Source organism: Oncorhynchus clarkii, chromosome 23, assembly GCF_045791955.1.
Source record: "Oncorhynchus clarkii lewisi isolate Uvic-CL-2024 chromosome 23, UVic_Ocla_1.0, whole genome shotgun sequence".
In the NCBI taxonomy this organism is placed as follows: domain Eukaryota; kingdom Metazoa; phylum Chordata; class Actinopteri; order Salmoniformes; family Salmonidae; genus Oncorhynchus; species Oncorhynchus clarkii.
This window is the reverse complement of record NC_092169.1, coordinates 55,459,300-55,478,909: the sequence shown is the minus strand read 5'-3', so window position 1 is coordinate 55,478,909 and position 19,610 is coordinate 55,459,300. Positions and strand designations below refer to the sequence as shown.

Below are 19,610 nucleotides of genomic sequence, written 5' to 3'. Positions count from 1 at the left end.
AATGACTTTACCTGTAGAGACCTACCAGGTACTGACTTGAACTTTACCTGTAGAGACCTACCAGGTACTGACTGGAACTTTACCTGTAGAGACCTACCAGGTACTGACTTTAACTTTACCTGTAGAGACCTACCAGGAACTGACTTTACCTGTAGAGACCTACCAGGTACTGACTGGAACTTTACCTGTAGAGACCTACCAGGTACTGACTGGAACTTTACCTGTAGAGACTTGCCAGGTACTGACTTTAACTTTACCTGTAGAGACCTACCAGGAACTGACTTTACCTGTAGAGACCTACCAGGTACTGACTGGAACTTTACCTGTAGAGACCTACCAGGTACTGACTGGAACTTTACCTGTAGAGACTTGCCAGGTACTGACTAGAACTTTACCTGTAGAGACTTACCAGGTACTGACTTGAACTTTACCTGTAGAGACCTACCTGTCGAGACCTGCCAGGTACTGACTTTAACTTTACCTACATTCCTCTGGCTATAGAGCACTGTGTTGTGTAGTAGTATGTTTTTATCACATTTTGAATGAATTGCAGTGGTATGAAAACAGACAGAAACAATATGTATAGTGAACAAAGATATAAACCCAACATGCAACGATTTCAACACTTTTACAGTTCATTTAAGGAAATCAGTCAATTGAAATAAATCCAATGGGCTCTGATCTATAGATTTCACATGACTAGGCAGGGGCGCAGCCATGGATGGGCCTGGGAGGGCATAGGCCCACCCACTAGGGAGCCAGGTCCAGCTAGTCAGAATGACTTTTTTCCTCACAAGGGCTTTATTACAGACATAAATACTCCTCAGTTTCATCAGCTGTCTGGGTAGCTGGTCTCAGACGATCCCGCAGGTAAAGAAGCCGGATGTTGAGATCCTGGGTTGGCGTGGTTACGTGTGGCCTGCTGTTGTGAGGCCGGTTGGACGTACTGCCAAATTCTCTAAACCGATGTTGGAACATTCGATTCTCTGACAACAGCTCTAGTGTACATACCTGCAGTCAGCATGCCAATTGCACGCTCCCTCAAAACTTGAGATATCTGTGGCATTGTGTTGGATGACAAAACTGCACATTTTAGTGGCCTTTTATTGTCACCAGCACAAGGTTCACCTGTGTTAATGATCCTGTTTAATCAACATCTTCCTATATACCACACCTGTCAGGTGGATAGATTATCTTGACAAAGGACAAACGCTCACTAACGGGGATGTTAGTGCAACAACATTTGAGAAAAATAAGCTTTTATGGAATATGGAACATTTCTAGGATATTTTATTTCAGTTCGTGAAACATGGGACCAACACTTTACATGTTGCATTTTATATTTTTGTTCAGTGTATATATGTTATTTAGTTAAATCTTTAAAATTCTTGTCTCAAGAAGGAAAGACAAATTCTTCCTAAAGGCCAAATAAATGAACTGATCCGAACTGTTTTAAATGTGTTTTATATTTTGTATAGGTGCACGAGTACCTCCGTAGCAAGCTCTGCTCGCTGTATGAAAACGACTGCATCTTCGACAAGTTCGAGTGCTGCTGGAACGGTGCTGACAGGTACCGCAAACCAACCGACACGGAGCTTTAGAATCGGTTTGAAAGTTATGTTCGGTCTCATAAATGGACCCGCAACACGCAAATAACAAACACCTGCATTACAATCAACGGCTGTATGTACGCAAAGCCCAGGATCACCTGACACCATTCATTCCTATGTGAAGACTCAACGGCACATTGAAGATAAAATTGTCGGTTAAGATGGCGTCTCATGGAGACGTGACATTGCGCCGTTTGGGCCACTCCAGGAAGTGATATTGCAGGCTAGCTCAGTGTTGCCTCCTCATTGAGTAACTCTAGTTTAAGGCTGACCAGGGTACTGCAGGCTGCCATTAGGAACTAAAATATCCTTCACTTCTGTGTGTGATTTTTAAATAATCGGTTCAAGGACATACATCTGTTGTGTTAGAAGCGATTATTAATATCATGATTGTCATCTAAACATTTTATTTACACTAATATTGACCACAAAGATTGACGTTTTTCCATTGATTATAATGTGTTCTGTTTTCTGAGAACAATGCCTGCAGTACCGCAGTCGGCTTTGTATTTCCGTGGTTTCAATGAGAAGGGGCAGTCGTCCTCCCCTGATTACAATTCAGACCTGCAATTGACTTCCAAGCAAAGACGACGCTACAACATTACTCTTCTAGAACCACAATGACGCTACAACATTACTCTTCTAGAACCACAATGACGCTACAACATTACTCTTCTAGAACCATGACGATGTTACAACATTACTCTTCTAGAACCATGACGACGCTACAACATTACTCTTCTAGAACCATGCCGACGTTACAACATTACTCTTCTAGAACCATGACGACGTTACAACATTACTCTTCTAGAACCACGATGACTCTACAACATTACTCTTCTAGAACCATGCCGACGTTACAACATTACTCTTCTAGAACCATGACGACGTTACAACATTACTCTTCTAGAACCATGACGACGTTACAACATTACTCTTCTAGAACCACAATGACGCTACAACATTACTCTTCTAGAACCACAATGACGCTACAACATTACTCTTCTAGAACCACAATGACGTTACAACATTACTCTTCTAGAACCACAATGACGCTACAACATTACTCTTCTAGAACCATGACGATGTTACAACATTACCCTTCTAGAACCACGATGACGCTGCAACATTACTCTTCTAGAACCACGATGACTCTACAACATTACCCTTCTAGAACCATGACGATGTTACAATATTACTCTTCTAGAACTACGATGACATTACAACATTACTCTTCTAGAACCACGATGACGCTACAACATTACCCTTCTAGAACCATGACGACGTTACAACATTACTCTTCTAGAACCACGATGACGCTACAACATTACTCTTCTAGAACCACAATGACGCTACAACATTACTCTTCTAGAACCATGACGATGTTACAACATTACCCTTCTAGAACCATGACGACGTTACAACATTACTCTTCTAGAACCATGACGATGTTACAACATTACCCTTCTAGAACCACGATGACGCTACAACATTACTCTTCTAGAACCATGATGACATTACAACATTACTCTTCTAGAACCACGATGACGCTACAACATTACTCTTCTAGAACCACGATGACGCTACAACATTACTCTTCTAGAACCATGACGATGTTACATTACCCTTCTAGAACCATGATGACGCTACAACATTACCCTTCTAGAACCATGACGCTGTTACAACATTACTCTTCTAGAACCATGACGATGTTACAACATTACCCTTCTAGAACCATGATGACATTACAACATTACTCTTCTAGAACCATGACGATGTTACAACATTACTCTTCTAGAACCACAATGACGCTACAATATTACTCTTCTAGAACCATGATGACATTACAACATTACTCTTCTAGAACCATGACGATGTTACAACATTACCCTTCTAGAACCATGCCGACGTTACAACATTACTCTTCTAGAACCACGATGACGCTACAACATTACTCTTCTAGAACCATGACGACGTTACAACATTACTCTTCTAGAACCACAATGACGCTACAACATTACTCTTCTAGAACCACAATGACGTTACAACATTACTCTTCTAGAACCACAATGACGTTACAACATTACTCTTCTAGAACCACAATGACGCTACAACATTACTCTTCTAGAACCATGACGATGTTACAACATTACCCTTCTAGAACCATGACGATGTTACAACATTACTCTTCTAGAACCACAATGACGCTACAACATTACTCTTCTAGAACCATGACGATGTTACACCATTACCCTTCTAGAACCATGACGACGTTACAACATTACTCTTCTAGAACCACGATGACGCTGCAACATTACTCTTCTAGAACCACGATGACTCTACAACATTACCCTTCTAGAACCATGACGATGTTACAATATTACTCTTCTAGAACTACGATGACATTACAACATTACTCTTCTAGAACCACGATGACGCTACAACATTACTCTTCTAGAACCATGATGACATTACAACATTACTCTTCTAGAACCATGACGATGTTACATTACCCTTCTAGAACCATGATGACGCTACAACATTACCCTTCTAGAACCATGACGCTGTTACAACATTACTCTTCTAGAACCATGACGCTGTTACAACATTACTCTTCTAGAACCATGACGACGTTACAACATTACCCTTCTAGAACCATGATGACATTACAACATTACTCTTCTAGAACCATGACGATGTTACAACATTACTCTTCTAGAACCACAATGACGCTACAATATTACTCTTCTAGAACCATGGCGATGTTACAACATTACTCTTCTAGAACCATGATGACATTACAACATTACTCTTCTAGAACCATGACGATGTTACAACATTACCCTTCTAGAACCATGATGACATTACAACATTACTCTTCTAGAACCATGGCGATGTTACAACATTACTCTTCTAGAACCATGATGACATTACAACATTACTCTTCTAGAACCATGACGATGTTACAACATTACTCTTCTAGAACCATGACGATGTTACATTACCCTTCTAGAAGCACAATGACGCTACAACATTACCCTTCTAGAACCATGACTCTACAACATTACTCTTCTAGAACCATGACTCTACAACATTACTCTTCTAGAACTATGATGGCATTACAGCATTGCTCTTCTAGAACCATGACGTCGTTACAACATTACCCTTCTAGAACCATGATGACATTACAACATTACTCTTCTAGAACCACAATAACCCTACATCATTACTTTTCTAAAACTACGATGACGCTACAACATTACCCTTCTAGAACCATGATGACATTACAACATTACTCTTCTAGAACCATGACGACGTTACAACATTACCCTTCTAGAACCATGATGACGCTACAACATTACCCTTCTAGAACCATGATGACGTTACAACATTACTCTTCTAGAACCACGATGACGCTACAACATTACTCTTCTAGAACCACAATGCTGTTACAACATTACTCATCTAGAACCATGGCGACGTTACAACGTTACCCTTGTAGAACCATGATGACGCAACAACGTTACTCTTCTAGAACCATGATGACGCTACAACATTACTCCTCTAGAACCATGATGACATAACATTACCCTTCTAGAACCATGATGACATTATAACAATACTCCTCTAGAACCATGACAACGTTACAACATTACTCTTCTAGAACCACGTTGACGTTACAACATTACTCTTCTAGAACCACAGTGACGTTACAACATTACTCTTCTAGAACCACAGTGACGTTACAACATTACTCTTCTAGATCCACGATGACGCTACAACATTACCCTTCTAGAACAATGATGGTGTTACAACATTACCCTTCTAGAACCATGGCGATGTTACATTACCCGTCTAGAACCATGATGCCGTTTCAACATTACCCTTCTAGAACCATGCCAACGTTACATTACCCTTCTAGAACAACGATGGCGTTACAACATTACACTTCTAGAACCATGACGATGTTATAACATTACCCTTCTAGAACCATGATGACGCCACAACATTACCCTTCTAGAACCATGATGACGCCACAACATTACCCTTCTAGAACCATGACGACGTTACAACATTACTCTTACCCCTTTGGATGGGTTGCTTGCTTTACACTAGATAAATAAATGCAAATGTAAATTCTTTATCTAGTATTTTTGTCCAGCAGCGAATTTCTATTTAATAATAGGTCTTATAATAAATAGTACATGGTATTTATATTGCGCTTTTCAAGGACCCAAAATCATTTTGCAATTGTAGACATTTTTGGGATGTGCAAATTCACCTTGTTTTGCTGTTCCTCCTCCCCAGTGCCATCATGACGGGCTCGTACAACAACTTCTTCCGGATGTTTGACCGGAACACGCGGAGGGACGTCACGCTGGAGGCCTCTAGAGAGAACAGTAAACCTCGGGCCATCCTGAAGGCTCGCAAGGTGTCCACCGGGGGGAAGAGGAAGAAGGACGAGATCAGCGTAGACAGTCTGGACTTCAACAAGAAGATCCTGCACACCGCGTGGCACCCAAAGGAGAACGTCATCGCTGTCGCCGCCACCAACAACCTCTACATATTCCAGGACAAGATCAACTAAACTTAACAACCCCCCCCCCACCCCCCCCCCCCCCCCCCGAAACTGTTCCGACCCTCCCCGAACCCAGCCATCATACCTACCTACCGCGAATGGACAGAAATCTTGTACGTTGCATAGTTAAAGAATAGTTGTTACATCTGTTTAAAGAAACAACAACAGCCTTGTCTGTCCTCCTAATGAAGAAGAAATGTGATGCGCTTGTTTCGTTGTGTAGCCAGCCAGCCGGACGCCTGGTCACCTGCTGGAGTCAGACGGCCTGTTTCTTTAAGAGTCTGAGGTGTTGGTTGGTTGGTTTGCGTCCTGTCTCGTTGTGAGGGCAGACAGAGGCAGGCAGGAGCCCCAGGTCTGACTCTGGACAGACTAGCCCGGGCCTGACTGCAGCAGAAGCATCGATGGACAGCGGCTCGACAAAGAGGCCCCAAAAAAATGTCAGTTTAAAGTTTAGTGTATTTATTTAAAAGTCTGAGCCTTGTTTTACTTCCTATGATTCGACGACACATTATGGAATAAGGAGGAAAGATGTGTTGGAAGTCAGAATGAGATATTAGTCTCTTAACTGTATATCTGGGCCTTGGAAGAAACTGAAATGAAATTAGCTTAAATAAAGTAAGGTTGCAAATTCCCAGGTAACTTTCCGAAAAATCCCAAGGTTTTCCAGAAATCCCATTTGGAAGATTCCCAGAATCGGAAAAGGAATGAGCAGGAAATGATCGGGGAATCCTGCCAACTAGGATGCTGGGAAAGTTAGGGAAAATGTTGCAGCCTTACTGATAACATTCCTCCTCCCTGGCCGACTCTCTCAGGCCTCCGTGTTGGACCTTGTTAAGCTCTTCAACACAGGTCTCCATGTTTGGTCAGTGGACAATTGTTTTTGGTTATTTTTTTTTAAGTTTTTGGTTATTATTATTTTTTTAGTTTTTATCCTTCTTTTTTTTTCTTCTCATGTATAATAACATTTTACTCATTGACTGTATCTATATAACCACACCGTCTGGTGTCAACCACTTAATAAAAGTAACAAAAACCACAACGACGCGTTTTTCACATTCTGAAATGAATCTGGGTTTATTCTGTTCTACTTTGCGTGTCATTTGGTAGATGTGGACAGTCAACCTACTGGCCACAAAATGCCTTTTCTAAGGCACCTGATTCTCTGTTATTAGGCAGCTCACTACTGGAATTTGTGAGAATCCTGTTATTGGCTTTGTCAGTATTTTTTATTTAACTAGGCAAGTCAGTTAAGAACAAATTCTTATTAACAATAACGTCCTAGGAACAACTGCCTGGTTCAGGGGCAGAACAGATTTTTACCTTTCGGTTACTGGCCCAATGCTCTAACCACTAGACTACCTGCTCTAACCACTAGGCTACCTGGTGCTAACCACTAGGCTACCTGGTATAACCACTAGGCTACCTGGCTCAAACCACTAGGCTACCTGGTTCTAACCACTAGGCTACCTGGTTCTAATCACTAGGCTACCTGGCTCTAATCACTAGGTTACCTGGCTCTAATCACTAGGCTACCTGGCTCTAACCACTAGGCTACCTGGTTCTAACCACTAGGCTACCTGGTTCTAACCACTAGGCTACCTGGTTCTAACCACTAGGCTACCTGGTTCTAATCACTAGGTTACCTGGCTCTAATCACTAGGTTACCTGGCTCTAACCACTAGGCTACCTGGTTCTAACCACTAGGCTACCTGGTTCTAACCACTAGGCTACCTGGTTCTAACCACTAGGCTACCTGGTTCTAACCACTAGGCTACCTGGTTCTAACCACTAGGCTACCTGGCTCTAACCACTAGGCTACCTGGTTCTAACCACTAGGCTACCTGGCTCTAACCAGTTCTAATCACTAGGCTACCTAGGCTACCTGCTCTAACCACTAGGCTGCCTGCTCTAACCACTAGGCTACCTGCTCTAACCACTAGGCTACCTGGCTCTAACCACTAGGCTACCTGGCTCTAACCACAAGGCTACCTGGCTCTAACCACTAGGCTACCTGGCTCTAACCACTAGGCTACCTGGCTCTAACCACTAGGCTACCTGGCTCTAACCACTAGGCTACCTGCTCTAACCACTAGGCTGCCTGCTCTAACTACTAGGCTACCTGCTCTAACCACTAGGCTACCTGGCTCTAACCACTAGGCTACCTGGCTCTAACCACTAGGCTACCTGTTCTAACCACTAGGCTACCTGCCGTATTGTCGTCTTAGATCCTGATACTCTACATTGTAGTCCAGTAAGACAGAATGGCTTTAAGAAGGTTTCTACATCCTGAATCTCTGGAGGAGGAAACCCCCGATGATGCCCGCTGCACGTTTCGACTGTACCAACCAGGTTTTAAGTTGTGTAATCCGGTATGTTCTACAGAAGACTACTGTCCTTTTTTTATATGTTTTTGCTTGAATAGGTTTGTTGTCCTGTCTGAACTCTGGTACAGTCAGGATCCTGTCTGAACTCTGGTACAGTCAGGATCCTGTCTGAACTCTGGTACAGTCAGGATCCTGTCTGAACTCTGGTACAGTCAGGATCCTGTCTGAACTCTGGTACAGTCAGGATCCTGTCTGAACTCTGGTACAGTCAGGATCCTGCGGTGTAGGAGAGATGTTTTACTGTCGTGTCTCTACTATCCAGACATCATCCTCTCCTTCAGCTGTACTGATCTGTAACAACTGACCAGATGAAAGCCAGCTTCGTGGTGAGACCTGTCTCGTCTTTTCCAATCAGTGTAGATGAGAGGAGACTAGGAGAGGACCGATTTTTAAGACGATTGGGAGAGCCATAGATCGTTCCTCTCCAACTGGATGTGCAGGCGTGGCGTTTCATCAACCAATGGTTGCTTGCCACGTCATCGACTGTGCAGTAGGGCAACAAATTGCTATATATGATGTGGTTAGCCGATATGTTAAATACCTATCCAGGCGTTGTAAAAAATCTGGCATGTGTCTGCAATGTTGTCGGGCAGGAACTCGACCAGAGAGTCCCAATGCTGAGTGCCCTGCCTTCCTCCAGACTTAAGCTGGCCAGCAGTCGTTCAGTCATCTCCGGAGGAACCGGGACCTTCATATTGTACACCCAGTATACAATATCCCCCAGCAATATACAATGGTCTGAAATCACTGAAAGAATATTCTAAGGTTTAAAAGTACAACATGGTATCGTTGCGATGCTCTTTAAATCAGGAACTAGTCGGGGTGAATTACAGTCTTCTGTTGAATGATCATGGTTCCTTGTGTTATAATGCTAACATTGTGGAAATGTATTCATCTGTTTGGTTATTTGTGATGGGAGTTAGAGTTTACTTGTTGGCATGTTGGGGTATACGTTTGAAATATTTGGTATGAATGACCCATTGTTGTACAAATCGTTGGTGAGAATACACTGTTGGGGAAAAAGGCAATTTTAGGAAAATGTATTGACTGACATTTTGGATAATCACGTTTTCGTTGTACGGTTTTCCAGAAACGAGCACAGAGGTGGATATTTTTATGATTCAACCATTTTATTTTTCAGATACAATTCCAACTGTTCTTACAAAACAGTTTTACAACTTCACATAGACACTTGACATGTTGACCAGCTCTACAAGACATGCAGAAACAGATTGGTAAATGCCTTTTCAAGGCATAACTCTGAAAGCCTCTGTTGCTCTCTTCATTCTTAGAACAAAAAAATACTGAAGCATTCTGGATACTGAGATTTCGTATTTAATTAGGAGTGAAGTATAAGTAAGGCAAAAATAAAATATTTCTAAATTCCCTCATGATTACAAGTGTGAAAGTCTATATTTTCCCCTAAAATATTTGATATGGGGATGTGTGGTCTTATGCAGTAGTGGTAGAAAATCTGTTTTAGTGTATTTCAAATGGTCACGTAGACCATTAACATGCCACCGACCATTAAAACACTTCCGGTTTACATAGTGCCACATCTAATGTACAATTCTACCCATACACATGCATATTCAGTGAACGGGACACCTTGTTGTCACAGAAAACAACCCTGAGTGAAAAATAACACCAATAAACTGAAAGGTGCCGACAGAACCAAAACCCCGACGCTCCTGTTCGACCTAATCTGGGATCTAATGGAAGATGCTCCGTACATTCATTCTCCTTCTACTTCCTCAAACACCATCAGGGTTGATCTATTTCAAACCTTTTTAATTTATCCTGAAACCTTGTTTTATTATTAAAGCCCTTCATGATCCATGAGAAGGATCCGGGTCAGAAATAACATTTCGGTTGAATGTCTTGATCCCTTTTTCCCCCAAACCAAGGACATTCTGATAAAACAAGCAACAGCTCCCTAAAATACAACGTCCAGCTTTCTTGTCTGACCCACTCCCTTTTCTTCTCCGTACATATCTCAACGCTGAGAAATTCACAATGCTTTTCTGTATCATCACCTTCTTACTGTAATGTCATTACCTCAAAAGTCTTCTACTACAAAAAATGTCTCAACTCGGAGCAAGATAAAATGGCTTGAAAATGACTGACAGTGAACGCTAGCTAGCCGTTGACAACGATGGCTCTTAAAAGGTTGATTATAAGATGGCCCCCCTACCCAGAGATCGTCCAGTGAGATGGAGGAGGAACACCGGGTTCTACTTTCCAGTGGAGCAGGGTTATTTAAAAAGCAGCTCTGGGAACTAAGGGAAACGCCAACAGTATTCACAGGGGTACAATACAGATATAGGCAGGGTGGACTGCTCACCGCCAGGGGAAAACAAAAAGGAAGTGTGTCCCAAAATGGCAGCCTATTCCCTATGTAGTGCACTACTTTTAACCAGAGCCATTAGAGATCTGGTCAAAAGTAGTGCACTATGTAGGGAATAGGGTGCCATTTTGAGCCATGTATTTGAGTGGAGTTGGGGGACACATGACAGATGTTGCCTATCTGTATCTAATAAGCGAACCACTTCAAAGCTAGCAGCAGTGGAAGGTAACGGTGTTGGTGCCTAAAAACCATGTTGTTCCAGTCCAGTGGAGTGTCCCTTTAGAAGGTACTGGGTACTGAGGTAGTTAGACGTCTCCCAATGTACACCCTGAGGACAGAGGGGAAAGAACATCAACATACTAGTATAGTTTTGTACATATGTTGTCAGTTTTATTTTGTGCAACTTGGTAAACATGCTAAGTTTCTCCCCCCCCCCCCCCCCCACACACTTATTTTTGTAATTTAGAGTTTCTTGAAAATCAGCAAGGCATTCTTCAGATGTTTCACTCTACAGTCCCCAGTGTATTTTATTATTTTATTTACTAGGATCACCCAATGGGCTGCTGCTGAGGCAGGGGCTGCTCTTCCTGGGGTCCAAACAGGAAACTATACATAAAACACACAGTGTAGTCATTTAGCAGACGTTCCCATCCAGAGAGACCCACAGCGCTACATTACAGTGTAGTCATTTAGCAGACGTTCCCATCCAGAGAGACCCACAGCACTACATTACAGTGTAGTCATTTAGCAGACGTTCCCATCCAGAGAGACACACAGCACTACATTACAGTGTAGTCATTTAGCAGACGTTCCCATCCAGAGAGACCCACAGCACTACATTACAGTGTAGTCATTTAGCAGACGTTCCCATCCAGAGAGACCCACAGCACTACATTACAGTGTAGTCATTTAGCAGACGTTCCCATCCAGAGAGACCCACAGCACTACATTACAGTGTAGTCATTTAGCAGACGTTCCCATCCAGAGAGACCCACAGCACTACATTACAGTGTAGTCATTTAGCAGACGTTCCCATCCAGAGAGACCCACAGCACTACATTACAGTGTAGTCATTTAGCAGACGTTCCCATCCAGAGAGACCCACAGCACTACATTACAGTGTAGTCATTTAGCAGACGTTCCCATCCAGAGACCCACAGTGAGTGCATTCATCTCAAGATAGCCAGGAGACACAACCAGGCATCACAGTCGTATCACCAACCATGTATCACAGTCATATCCCAACCACATACAGTTGAAGTCGGAAGTTTACATACACCTTAGCCAAATACATTTAAACTCTGCTTTTCTCAATTCCTGACATTTAATCCTAGTAAATTACCTGTCTTAGGTCAGTTAGAATGTAAAATGTCAGAATAATAGTAGGCAGAATTATTTATTTCAGCTTTTATTTCTTTCATCACATTCCCAGTAGGTCAGAAGTTTACATACACTCAATTAGTATTTGGTAGCATTGCCTTTACATTGTTTTTAACTTGGGTCAAACGTTTCGTGTAGCCTTCCACAAGCTTCCAACAATAAGTTGGGTGAATTTTGGCCCATTCCTCCTAACAGAGCTGGTGTAACTGAGTCAGGTTTGTAGGCCTCCTTTCTTGCACACGCTTTTTCAGTTCTGCCCACAAATGTTCTATAGGATTGAGGTCAGGGCTTTGTGATGGCCACTCCAATGACTTGACTTTGTTGTCCTTAAGCCATTTTGCCACAACCTTATGCTTGGGGTCATTGTCCATTTGGAGGACCCATTTGAAACCAAGCTTTAACTTCCTGACTGACGTCTGGAGATGTTGCTTCAATATATCCACATAATTTCCCTCCCTCATGTAGCAGTCTATTTTGTGAAGTGCACCAGTCCCTCCTGCAGCAAAGCACCCCCACAACATGATGCTGCCACCCCCATGCTTCAGGGTTGGGATGGTGTTCTTCAGCTTGCAAGCCTCCCTCTTTTTCCTCCATACATAACATAACGATGGTCATTATGGCCAAACAGTTCTATTTTTGTTTCATCAGACCAGAGGACATTTCTCCAAAAAGTACGATCTTTGTCCCCATGTGCAGTTGCAAACCGTAGTCTGGCTTTTTTATGGCAGTTTTGGAGCAGTGGCTTCTTCCTTGCTGAGCAGCCTTTCAGGTTATGTCAATATAGGACTCGTTTTACTGTGGATATAGATACTTTTGTACCTGTTTCCTCCAGCATCTTCACAAGGTCCTTTGCTGTTGTTCTGGTATTGATTTACACTTTTCGCACCAAAGTACATTCATCTCTAGGGGATAGAACGAGTCTCCTTCCTCAGCAGTACGACGGCTGCGTGGACCCATGGTGTTTATACTTGCGTACTATTGTTTGTTCAGATGAACGTGGTACCTTCAAGCGTTTGAAAATTGCTCCCAAGGATGAACCAGACTGGTGGAGGTCTCCAAATTGTTTTCTGAGGTATTGGCTGATTTCTTTTGATTGTCCCATGATGTCAAGCAAAGAGGCACTGAGTTTGAAGGTAGGCCTTGAAATACATCAACAGGTACACCTCCAATTGACCCAAATTATGTCAATTAGCCTATCAGAAGCTTCTAAAGCCATGACATTTTCTGGAATTTTTTTAATCATCTGTTTGTAAACAATTGTTGGAAAAATGACTTGTCATGCACAAGGTATATGTTCTAACCGACCTGCCAAAACTATAGTTTGTTAACACGAAGTGTGTGAAGTGGTTGAAAAACAAGTTTTAATGACTCCAACCTAAGTGTATGTAAACCTCCGACTTCAACTGTATCACAGTATCCCCAACCACGTATCACATACATAAAACAATGCAAAATGCATTAAAATGCCTGTCTCGGGCATCCCGGGTGGCGCAGTGGTTAAGGGCTGTGCCACCAGAGAATCTGGGTTCACGCTCAGGCTCTGTCGCAACCGGCTGCGACCGGGAGGTCCGTGGGGCGACGCACAATTGGCCTAGCGTCGTCCGGGTTAGGGAGGGTTTGGCCGGTAGGGAAATCCTTGTCTCATCGCGCACCAGTGACCCCTGTGGCGGGCCGGGCGCAGTGCGCGCTAACCAAGGTTGCCAGGTGCACAGTGTTTCCTCCGACACATTGGTTCGGCTGGCTTCCGGGTTGGATGCGCACTGTGTTAAGAAGCAGTGCAGCTTGGTTGTGTATCGGAGGACGCATGACTTTCAACCGTCGTCTCTCCCGAGCCCATACGGGAGTTGTAGCGATGAGACAAGATAGTAGCTACTAAACAATTGGATACCACGAAATTGGGGAAAAAGGGGTAAAATTCAACAACAAAAAAACTTATAATAATAAAAAATAAATAAATGCCTGTCTCTTCACAGCAAGGTGTTATTTCATCTGGTTTATGAACCTGGTTTTATTGCCAGTTTGAGTTACCTGCAGCAGGTAGCCTAGCAGGTAGCCTAGTTAGAGCAGGTAGCCTAGTGGTTAGAGCAGGTAGCCTAGTGGTTAGAGCAGGTAGCCTAGTGGTTAGAGCAGGTAGCCTAGTGGTTAGAGCAGGTAGCCTAGTGGTTAGAGCAGGTAGCCTAGTGGTTAGAGAAGGTAGCCTAGTGGTTAAGCGCATTGGGCCAGTAACCGAAAGGTTGCTAGATCGAATCTCTGAGCTGACAAGGTAAAAAATATATATATATTGGTCGTTCTGCCCCTAAACAAGGCAGTTAACCCACTGTTCCTAGGCCAGTTAACCCACTGTTCCTAGACCAGTTAACCCACTGTTCCTAGACCAGTTAACCCACTGTTCCTAGACCAGTTAACCCACTGTTCCTAGACCAGTTAACCCACTGTTCCTAGACCAGTTAACCCACTGTTCCTAGGCCATAATTGTAAATAAGAATTAGATCTTAACTGACTTAAATAAAGGTTAGATAAATATTGGGTGACAGACTTCCATGTAGTCATGTCTCTATTTAAAACTGTGTGTTTCCCAGCCTCTGTTCTGGACCTGGGGACTGTTGAAGAGATCTCTGGTTGCATGTCTTGTGTTGTACCGATGAGTGTCTGAACTGTGAAGAGATCTCTGGTTGCATGTCTTGTTTTGTACAGATGAGTGTCTGAACTGTGAAGAGATCTCTGGTTGCATGTCTTAAGTTGTACCGATGAGTGTCTGAACTGTGAAGAGATCTCTGGTTGCATGTCTTGTGTTGTACCGATGAGTGTCTGAACTGTGTTGCCAACTGCTTAAACAGACAGTTCTGTACCTTCAACACCTCGCACGAAGACCAATAGTGATGCAGTCAAACTCTCCTCAACTTTGAACCAGGAGAGATTGACATTCTCCCTCCGTATACACAGTGCCTTAAAGGCTCACAGCTCAAACTCTGGCGACTGAAGTGGATCAACTATTCCATTCTTCCCACAGTGAGGTGCGACCAGAAAACGTAAGGCATCTGATCTGGGGCCTTAGCAGCACAGCTAAAACACACATCTGCTAGAATGCAGCTCTAGTCAACTCTGTGTGTGTGTGTGTGTGTGTGTGTGTGTGTGTGTGTGTGTGTGTGTAGATATAGTTGATGATAAAAATACGGTTATATAAAAATACTGTAGTATAGCCTTCTAATTCTACTTAGATTAAGATCACATTATTGGTGAAGGGCGCAATGGCATCGAGGACCTGATACCAACACCCCCCCCACCGGTTGCCAGCTCACTTCCCAACAGATTCTTCCCATCAGACCCGGGATTCGAACTGGCCACCGGTTGCTGGCTCGCCTCTAACCACTAGGCTACCTGCTGCCCCTGGTATCTATGGTGGAGATGAGACAAAATAGTATACTGATCACCAAACTAGATTTGTGTTGCTATAATCTCTCTACAGAGTTCAGATTAAATCCCATACAAACACACAAGAGACCTATTTCACATTCTGCTCTTTTACCCTTACAAATAATACATTCTTCAGAATTAGCTTTTATTTTCTAAATGTTTTTAAAATCAGAACTCACCCCAGACCGATGGCCAGTACGTGGGATATGAGCAGAGAAGGAAGGAAAAGTTTGAGGAACTCTGCAGAGAAGATCCCTCCGTTCTTCATGACGCTGGTGTTTCTGATGCTGAGAGGGTTGATACGTTTGGGATGCTTCAGAACAAACTCCCTGCATCCAAAAGACAAGAGAGCACATTACAATGTCCCTGGAAATGGTTTAGAATGCTTCAGAACAAACCCCCTGCACCCAAAAGACAAGAGAGCACATTACAATGTCCCTGGAAGTGGTTTGGGTAGAAAGGAATATCAAGTTCTGTTCTATATCATTCTATAATAGCGTAGAATTGTATATAAGTTGTATTCAATTCAATGATATTCTATTGTTTTCTTTTACAAACTGGGCTGAGCAGAACTGAATTGAAAACACATATAATAGATATGACCCGTCTGTCTGGGATACTGAGGGGAATATATTGAGGGGGGGGGGGGGGGGTACTAACTTGCGTTGAATGTTCTCAGGTCTACTGGACCAGTCCCAGATCCAGTCTGCGTTCTTCTTCATCAGGTTCTCCACTTCACGTCTCCGTTCTAGGTAGTCTTCTTCAGACTGGAACAGAATATATATATTTTTAAACGACTTTATTTGTTAATTTGTTACAACGGGGAAAAACTGCTCTTCTGCTCTGCTCTCAACCTCTGAGTGGAAAAACTAGGAATGTAAAAAACAATATATTGCAGAATTAGAAATATTAGGTTATAACTTTTTTTGTTTTTGTTTTCTAACCCTTGAAACCACCCTGCTGTGCCTCACCAACTACTTAGAGATTAGTGCCCCACACAGAGTTTAATAGAATGATATTATATTTCATCTCTATGGTGACCCTGGATAAGGGCTCCAAACCTGTGAGCTGTTCTTCTCTCCTGAGCTGTGCACTTCTGAGCCACGGCGGAGCAAAGGAGTCTGGGGTCTCGGAGGACTGAGTGGGGGGTCGGGGGGGGGGACACACACAGCGGAAGAGAGAGACTACATAAGTATTGGGGAAGAGCCCTCTTGACAGATCTCTTGTGTTTCCATCATGACAAGCTTCATCTATTAAATCTGATCTAGAATGTACAGAGGCACTCATGCAGATGGTGGATAGGAGGTCAGAGGTCACTATAGTACCTACTGTGCTATAACTCTAGTGAATGACAGTGTCTCTTATCTCTTAGTCCTTTGTGTTCAGATAGCTAATCAGTATAAAACGAATCCAAAATGTTGTCCTGATCGGTCATGTGATGGTCTATATGGCATGTGATTGGTGAGTGGAGAGACACCTGTCACAGGGAACACTGCCCCTGGAGCTGCTTCTTCCTGACTCGTGCTGGGCGTCTAACAACATCTTCTCCAAGTCCACCCCTCCCTGGACTGAGCCAGACGCAGACCCTGACCCAGGAATCAGGTCACCTCCCTGGGTAGAGGCAGAGAGAGACCCAGGCAGGACCGACGCAGAGGTAGACCCAGCCATCAGGTCTCCACCATGGACTGAGGCAAAGGCACCTAACCCAGAGCCTGGTAGCTCCGTGGCAGAGCCTGGTAGCTCAGTGGCAGAGCCTGGTAGCTCAGTGGCAGAGCCTGGTAGCTCAGTGGCAGAGCCTGGTAGCTCAGTGGCAGAGCCTGGTACCTCAGTGGCAGAGCCTGGTACCTGCTCTTCCTCCACACCAGCAGCCCCATGTGCTGGTGAGCCACCACTGTTGCCATTGTTAAAGTGCAGCTCCACCCAGGAACCTTAAAGAAGAAAACATAAACATGACAAAATGGTGCAGAACATTGAGACGTAGTTGATAATAGGCCGGTCGTAAAGCGGGTATTAACAGGCTGCGTGTGCTGTGGGAGTGGTTGATAGCGTGGCACAGTCAGCCATCGCTAAATGTTTTGTTCTTTAAATAGCACCTGCTCAGTGCCCATGACAGTACGTGCCCCCCTTATTGCTCAATGGTCCCTGTCCTCTACCCACATTTTCCTTCCTGTGTGTATCCAATAGGAAAGCGAAGTGTTCAGCCCCCCCCCCCCCCCCCTTCCACTTTATAGGCTGGCTATCCAATAGGAAAGCGATGTGTTCAGCCCCTCCCCTTTATAGGCTGGCTATCCAATAGGAAAGCGACGTGTTCAGCCCCTCCCCTTTATTACATAACGGAGAAGCACACAACAGGTGGATGGGCAGAATCATCTGGTTTGTTGTGTTTCTTATCGTAGCTGCATTGAACAATGCCAAACATAGCATCATTACAGCATTGAGAATGCGTCATTCAGAACACTGCGCTAAAGTCAATATCGACTTTACATCAGCTAGCTGACAATGTTATTATAGGCCTGCCCTATAGCCCAACGTTACCTATCCTACTGTGTGATCTGTCTAATGTAGGACAGCCAGGCAACACGAGGAAGGTTTACATGGCCGCGGAATTACTACCACCTGCTGAAGAAACATTGTTGTGCTACAATGTAGCAAAAAAACTCATATCTGTGTCTCCTCGACGCAACACTGTTTCACCATAATAATATGATGTACAATGACGTAGCCTACATGTCTCAGGAAGACGATACAGCATGGCATCCTGAATATACTGCGATCATACGGTCCGTTGTTTTCACATTATGCAACATGCCATGCCATTATAGACTACGAGACAGCAATTAACTTACCCTGCAAATTGTCCTCGATGACACTTTGTTTGTCTTCCGTCATGTTGGTAAATAAGGGACGCAATGCGTATTTGATTGACTCCCCCTTTGCGTCGCGATCGTTCCGAGTCAAACGTCCTAAATATTTGGAAGAATCCTGTAATTACAAATCCGAATGTAGACAATATTATTCTGATGCCTCTGAATTGGGAGAAAGGTTTAGATCGAGTGCAGACCATTCAGGAAAGCACTAGGCTACCAGAACAATAACAACAAGCATGTGACTAAACTTGGCCAGCTGTGTGGCCTACACGGGTTTGCCCCATGAATATCAAATCTGGTCCCTTATCACTGGTGTATTCATTAGTCGAATTCCGTTGCGAAACGTTTTGTAAAGGAAACAGTTTCAAAGAAAACGAGAGTTTCTATTGGACAAATTCAGGTAGATCCTTCCCCGTTCGTTCCGTTTGCTCGGTGCATTTGCTTCCGTTTGGTTCCTAGAGTAAACGGTAAACGGTTTCTATTGCGAAAACGTTACCAGATGAAACGTTTTCCTGTGTGAAGCAACTCTCTGGGCTGTTGACCGAAATGAACGCTTCATGTGATTGGTCCAGAAAGTACTAGACGCGGTAGAGCTACATGTAAACAAACACGAGCGTGCGTATTTAGGCAAAAATAGCCTGATGTGATTGCTGTTATTGTATCATAATACCGGTATGCATGAGCTTTCTAGGAAACATGCTGACAACACTGGCAGGTGTTTCCTCCATCCATAAAGTTAGGCTGCAACACATGAAGAAACAGCCTTCACCTGTTGACCTTTTCCAGACCATCCAAGACTGTTGAAGTGATGAATGCACTGACAGTGTCTGTGATAATGTATGTGTCTAAAACTAATTTCCTCTACTTCGTCCTCGGGGTAGCCTATGGCTTCTAGATATACCACGACAGCTCTTACAGACTCCTCAACAGCTCTCACAAGCTAACGTCTACTTAAAGTTTACTACTTCTGGTGTCCATATAGAGTTGTGAATTCAGTCATGCATTTGTGAGAAATATCACATCCAGCTA

The 19,610-nt window shown here is 43.5% G+C and overlaps 1 protein-coding gene across 4 annotated transcripts; it reads right to left on the bottom strand.

Moving 5' to 3' along the window:
- Positions 1-9,684: 9,684 nt before the first annotated feature.
- On the bottom strand, positions 9,685-19,120 carry LOC139381083 (BCL2/adenovirus E1B 19 kDa protein-interacting protein 3-like). 4 transcript variants are annotated; one of them, XR_011628522.1, is made up of 8 exons: positions 18,892-19,120; positions 18,561-18,696; positions 17,192-17,642; positions 16,776-16,851; positions 16,375-16,481; positions 15,894-16,043; positions 15,600-15,694; positions 9,685-11,248 (listed from the first exon to the last, which is right to left on the bottom strand). XR_011628522.1 is itself a non-coding variant. In XM_071124333.1 (8 exons), exons 1-8 carry the CDS (start codon positions 18,901-18,903, stop codon positions 11,200-11,202), a joined length of 939 nt encoding a protein of 312 aa, XP_070980434.1. In that variant the 5' UTR covers positions 18,904-19,117; the 3' UTR covers positions 9,685-11,199. The 4 variants fall into 4 exon arrangements, 3 of the variants coding, with proteins under 3 accessions (XP_070980434.1, XP_070980433.1, XP_070980435.1); XM_071124333.1 differs by lacking the exon at positions 15,600-15,694 and having other exon boundaries at positions 17,192-17,496; positions 17,539-17,642; positions 18,892-19,117; XM_071124332.1 differs by lacking the exon at positions 15,600-15,694 and having other exon boundaries at positions 18,892-19,119.
- Positions 19,121-19,610: the final 490 nt, after the last annotated feature.